General features: G+C 48.2%; 1 protein-coding gene across 4 annotated transcripts in view; it reads left to right on the forward strand.

The window, feature by feature from the left end:
- The window catches only part of PHF2 (PHD finger protein 2), a 40,893-nt gene that overhangs the window by 8,448 nt on the left and 26,186 nt on the right, over positions 1 to 6,259 (forward strand). For all 4 annotated transcript variants that reach the window (XM_015569649.1, XM_006754440.2, XM_015569663.1 and 1 more), the window contains exons 3-4: positions 2,994 to 3,154; positions 5,817 to 5,958. In XM_015569649.1, the coding sequence (XP_015425135.1) occupies positions 2,994 to 3,154; positions 5,817 to 5,958 (303 nt within the window). The remainder of the gene's footprint in view (positions 1 to 2,993; positions 3,155 to 5,816; positions 5,959 to 6,259) is intronic.

The raw sequence follows: 6,259 nt of genomic DNA on the forward strand, positions 1-6,259 counted from the left end.
TAGGGAAGGCATGTTTTGGGCCAAAGATCACATAATCTTACCATTCTTGTACCAAGCTTTCATAGATTTTTCTTGCATAGATGTTTCTTCTTTTGCTGTTTGCTCTTAGGACCAATTCCAGAGGCTTGGAATAGTTTTTAAAACAGTTTTCACCATTTCACTGGGGTGCAGGTCCGCCGAGCTCTTCGGGCTGTCATGCAGGAGTTGCTCTCTCTCATCTGGCTTTCTTCAAGATATTTTCTTTATCTTTGATTTCTGCAGTTTGAATATACCATGCCTAAGTGAAGTTTTATTTATTTTTATTCTTTCTTTCTTTCTTTATTTATTTATTTATTGTGGGGGGAGAGAGAGAGAGAGAGAGAGAGAGAGAGAGAGTTAGTTTATGCTGCTTGGTGGTGCTGTCTGAGCTTTCTGGATCTGTGGTTATGTGTCTGTTATTAATTTTGGAAAATCCTCAGCCATTATTACTTTAGTTCTTTCTTTTCTTTCTAGGTATTCCCATCATGCATATATTACTCTATTTGTAATTATTCAACATTTCTTGGATATTCTGTATCCCCATTTTTTATCTCTTTGCCTTTCAGGTTGAGCAATTTTTGTTGGCGTACTTCAAGCTTACGGATTCTTTCTGCAGCTGTGTCCAGTCTACTGATGCATGCTTCCCTCACTTCTGCTGGTTGTTTTCTTTACTTCTTAGCATTTCCTTTTGATTTTTAGAGTTTCCATCTCTCTGTTTACATTACCATCTGTTCTTGCATGTTCTCCACTTTTTCTGTTGGTGCTCCTAACATATTAATCATAATTATTTTAAATTTCCTATCTGATAATTCCAAATACTGTGCTTTAATCTGAGTCTTGTTCTGATTCTTGATTTATCTCTTCAGACTATGGGTTTTCTTGCCTTTTATTATGCCCTGTAATATTTTGTTGAAAGCTGAGTGATAGGAACTGAGGTAATGAGGCATTTCGTGTGAGGTTTTGTAGAGACCTGACTGGGAGCTGGATCAGTGTTAGTGTTTGCTGTAGTTGTGGGTGTCAGAGGCATCACTTTCTTCTAGTTTCCTTGTGCCTTTATTTCCTGTTTTGTTTTCCTTGGGTTTCCTTAAGAACTCCTTCTTAAATAGCCTGTATCTTGCAGCTCTCTCAATATTATACGGTTGTATGGTGGAAAGGATGGGGAGAGGGGATGTGTTCTGTAATTTAATGATAAAGTTCAGTGTTTTAGTGGGCCTGAGGCTCTGGGCTGTCACCTTCAGAAGTATGTCTTGGCCTTTTCTTTTTCTTTACTTACTGGAGGCAGGGATGCTGCGAGGCGACAGTTGGCCGCTTGCCCTCCCTGTCAGGTAAGGATCTGGTAAAGTAAGTTCTCCTGGAGGTGAACTTTATTATGGAGAAGACTCAGAATGTATTTAAACATAGTTACTTCTCCCCTCCCTCTGCCTGAAACAGGGGCAGGCCTTTATTGTGAGAACCTGGTAGAATTTCTGGAGGTAAAATCCATGAAAGTGTGGGTCTTCTCTGAGACTGGGCCCCACGAGTTTTTAACTATTAAGCTAGTCCACCCTCAAGTTCCACACTATGTCAAAAATGACCATGTAAGTACTTTCCCCTGCCAGTTATTGCCTCAGCTTCTGCTTCAGAATAGGTTATCTTGGCTGTGATTTTCTGTATTTGCCTGTCTCTCCAGATTTTGGGGTGACTGTTTTCCCTGTAACCTCAATTATCTGATGAATCTACGAAAAGTCTTTGGTTTTCACTTTGTTCAACTTTTTCCTTGTGAGAACAGGAGTGACAACTTCCAGGCTCTTTACATGTGAGATTTGAAACCAGAAGTCTGGTTCCATGTTATTTTAACCCCTTCCCATTAATTGCATGGTCTTTATTGTTGAGTTGTAAGAGTCCTTTACATATTCTAGATACTCGTCACTTACCAAATACTTTCTCTCATTCTATGGGTTGTCTTTCTACTTTCCTGATAGTGCTCCTTGGAAGCACAAAAATTTATAATTTTGATGAAGTCTAATTTATCTATATTTTCTTTTGTTGTTTGTGCTTTTGGTGTCTCATCTAAGAAATCAGTGCTAAATTCAAGGTCATGAAGATTTATGCCTATGTTTTCTTCTAAAAGTTTTATGGTTTTAGCTTTTATATATGAGTCTTCGACTCATTTTGAGTTAACTTCTGTATATGTTATGGGGTAAGAGTCCAACTTCATTCTTTTGCATGTGGATATCCAGTTCTCCCATGCACAGTTTATTGAAATTACTATATTTTTTCTCTATTGAATTATCTTGGCACCTTAATGAAAAACAGTTGACCATAGATATTTGGGTTTATTTCTGGATTCTTTCTATGACTGTACCACACAGTCTTGAATACTATAGCTTTTTAGTGAGTTTTGAAGTTGAGAAGTGTCTTCCAATTTTACTGTTCATTTTTAAGACTATTTGGTCATTTGGGTACCTTGCATTTCCATCCAACATTCCAAGTTTATCTTATCAATTTCTGCAAAGATGTCAGCTGGGATTTTGATAGGGAACATGTGGGGTCTGTATGTCAGTTTATCATTGAGGAGGACATTGTCTCCCTCTGCTGTATCCTCAGTCCCAGACTCACCCTGTGCAAGGTCTGCTCACCCATGAAGGGGCTTGGGGCAGGGAGCTAGGAGAACAAGGGAGGTAGGGGAGGATCTCGGCCTTGGTAGGAGGGATGGGTACGATGTGTCCCCACCCCCCACTCACCACTCATCTCACCGCTGGCCAGGCCTCCCAGACCTTGAGGTTTCCATCTATGAGGAGTATGTAGGACCCTCTGTGGCTGCCCTGTGACCCTGGGCATAGTGCTGTGGGGTGTTCTCTACTTGGGGTTATGGGAGACGGGTGGCAGGAGCACGGGCCTTATGTCTCCAGCCCTAAGGCCCTGTCCAGGCCTGTCAGGGTGCAGAGGGGCTGGGACCTGGCCTGATGTGACCTCTGACCTGCACTTCCCCACAGTGCGGAAGATGTCGTGGCCCGCGTGCCAGGCAGCCAGCTCACCCTGGGCTACATGGAGGAGCACGGCTTCACGGAGCCCATTCTCGTCCCCAAGAAAGACGGGCTGGGCCTGGCAGTCCCGGCCCCCACCTTCTATGTCAGCGATGTCGAGAACTACGTGGGTAAGTACCACCCCCCCCCCCCCCCCCCCAGCATTCATGTGGCTGTGGGCACCCGGGCCTGCTGGCCTGGAGCCCTGGTTGTGTCCCTGTGCCATCTGAGTGAGTGTGACTCAGGGTCCCTGTTCTGGGAGCTTTTAGAATTAGACCACATGTCCCACCTGAGTGGCATGTGACCCTGGCCCCTTCCCTGCTCAGTTACTCCAGCTGTAAAGTGGGGTCTGTCCTGGAGACTCCTTGATTCTACCAGCGGCCAGTTCTGCTACTGCTGGGTCCAAAGGGCAGTCATGCCAGGAGGGCTCGGTCGGGACGGGACCTTCTCCTGCAGCTGTGCTTTGTTCTCAGCTTCTCCTGGTGGCTGCCTCACTCATTTGCCCCAGGACGAACCTTCCCATGACCCAGGGCCACCTCCCTCCTGGGTCCCTCTGGGATGCTGATGCGTCTGCAATTCAGTTTCATGTCCCCCAGCAGTTCCCAGCACATAGACACCCTCAGGCAGAACCCCTCTGGGTCCAGGGAAGTGCCTGTGTGTGCGGAGGCATCATCCGTGAGGCAGCTGGCATGGAGAGGCCAGCACACACCTGGCATTGACTGCAGCACAGCCCTGGCTCTGAGGCTCTTGTGGTTGCCAGGGCTTGGCATGTTCACAGGGCTGCCTGCGTGGCCAGTGGGGAGGGAAGCAAAGATTCCCTGAAATGGCAAATACCCAGGCCGGCGCTGGCCACATGCTGGACAGGTGAGGGCGTAGGCACTGGGACTGCAGAGGAATTGCTCCATTGCCCAGAGCTTGACCCTCTGCATCTGCAAAGCCTGCAGTGGGGGTTGGCATGGAGACTAAATGAGGTCGCCTGTATTCAAACCAGAGACCACACCCCTCTCTGGAGCTGGGGTCCCCAGGGCTAGCCAGCTTGTGGCAGGAGGGAGGGGCTCACGCTTCCAGTCTGGCGATGGCCAGCTCTGGGCCTGGAAGGGCACCTGGTGGATGCCTCCCAAGCACACGTTGTTTTCTAGCCTCTTCCCACGTATGAGCTACACGCTCTGTCCTCCCGGCCCCAGGTTTGTGTCTGTCTAGGCCAGCCGTGGGCAAACTACGGCCCGTTTGAAATGAATAAAACTAAAAAAAAGAGACCATGCCCTTTTATGTAATGATGTTTACTTTGAATGTATATTAGTTCACACAGACACTCCATCCAGGCTTTTGTTCCGGCCCTCCGGTCCAGTTTAAGAACCCATTGTGGCCCTCGAGTCAAAACGTTTTCCCACCCCTGGTCTAGGCCCTGCCCCCTGCACCACCACTGTGCTGCATGGGGAGATGGTCTTGGGCTTTTACTGTAAGTGTCTTTCTTTCCCTTCTTGTTTTATTATGGAACTTTTTACCCACAAAAAAATGAGAGGAGTCAACAGTGAGTCCCCATGTGCCCAGTACTGACCACAAAAACCACCGACTTTCAACTGTTTTTCTGTCTCTTCTACTTCCCCCCACCCCCCAAGTATTTTGAAGCAAAACTGGTACATCAGCTATGTCACCCATGACAGCTTCAGCGCACAGTTCTAACAGACCGTATTTTAAAAAAAGTCCTCACATTCTATTCTGGCACTCTGGAACACAAATGACAACTCCTCCTTATCACTGCAGGCCCACGGCAGTGCTCTCCTGTTGCCTCAAGAGCAGCCTTTTATGTTTGGCTGTTTGAGAATCCAAACAAGACCACACACTGCCCTGGGTTTTTATGTCCCTTCAAGTCCATTTACTTTTAGAACAGCCCCTCCCCTCCCATCCTCCTTGTTGGAAGGATGGGGGTGTTGGTCCTGGAAAATGTCCCATGTGGGAATTGAGGAAAACCCTACCGTGGGGATTTGGCCGATGGCCTCCCTGTGGCGTCATGCAGCATGTTCCTCTGCCCCAGGGGTCCCTGCACCACGTGGCGAGAAGTTGCTCAGGCCTGCGTTCAGGTTGTGGGCAGCGCCTTCCCAGCAGGATGCTTCCTTCAGCCGAGGCCTGCGGTGCCCGGCCGCCCACTTCTAGGCAGTGAGCCAGGCAGTCCAGCCACATCTGTCCACAGACACGTCCGTCAGCCTCTTAGCGCAAGGTCTGAGCAGCTGTGGAGGACAGTCGGGATTGGCTAATCCTGTCCTTCCTCCCTCTGTTCATTGTGAGTCTCCTACAAAGGATTTCCCTCAATGGTGACTTGGTTGTGCCGAACTTTCTTTTCATCATCAATGATTTTTACCTGCACTTTTCCTCATCAACTGTAGGAAACGTGGGGTAAATGTTTTCCTTCTATTTATCAATTTTCAGAATAATTAGTTGGTACCCTAGAAACACAGAAGTTTTTTTGATATTTTTTAGTGTTTAAAGTATAAGCGTGGGCCATGCTTTATCTGGGATATATACTGAAAGCGTCTTTATTACTTATCTCAAGTTCAGATTTACCTATATTTTTAATTGCTGATCTGGCCCCACCTTAGCTGAGGGTGGTGACTGCCACCCTCAGCACCATGGTTCCTCCTAACAGCCTGGGGCAGTGGGCAGGGCAGGGCAGAAGGGCTGGGCAGTAGAGATTAGAACTTCCGCATGCAGCCCTCCCCTCAGCGGCCTCCCCCTCTGTCCTGCCCCGTCCTCACGGGTGGCCAGGCCATTTACCCTCCTCTACTGCCTCCCCAGGCCCAGAGCGGAGCGTGGACGTTACAGATGTCACCAAGCAGAAGGACTGCAAGATGAAACTGAAGGAGTTTGTGGACTATTATTACAGCACCAGCCGCAGGCGGGTCCTCAGCCTCACCAGCCTCGAGTTCTCAGACACCAGGTGAGCGGGGTGGGTGGGGCCTGGGGCGGGGCCCTCCTGCTCCAGGGCGGGACACCCGTGGCCCATCTCAGGGTGTGTAGAATTCCACACATAGCATTATTTGGTGTTTCTCTTCTAAAGTATGAAAGGTATTCATTGTGAACAATTCAAATAGGAAATAACGAATGAGATGCCAGCTCCTCCTCTCATCTGCCCACCCTGCTCCCCAGAGATAACCATTGATAACAGTGCTTCCCTCCAGAACGCATGTGCCCATCACAACACACTCCTGGCACACATACATGCACACACACACACACAC

Source organism: Myotis davidii, unplaced genomic scaffold, assembly GCF_000327345.1.
Source record: "Myotis davidii unplaced genomic scaffold, ASM32734v1 scaffold353, whole genome shotgun sequence".
Classification (NCBI taxonomy): domain Eukaryota; kingdom Metazoa; phylum Chordata; class Mammalia; order Chiroptera; family Vespertilionidae; genus Myotis; species Myotis davidii.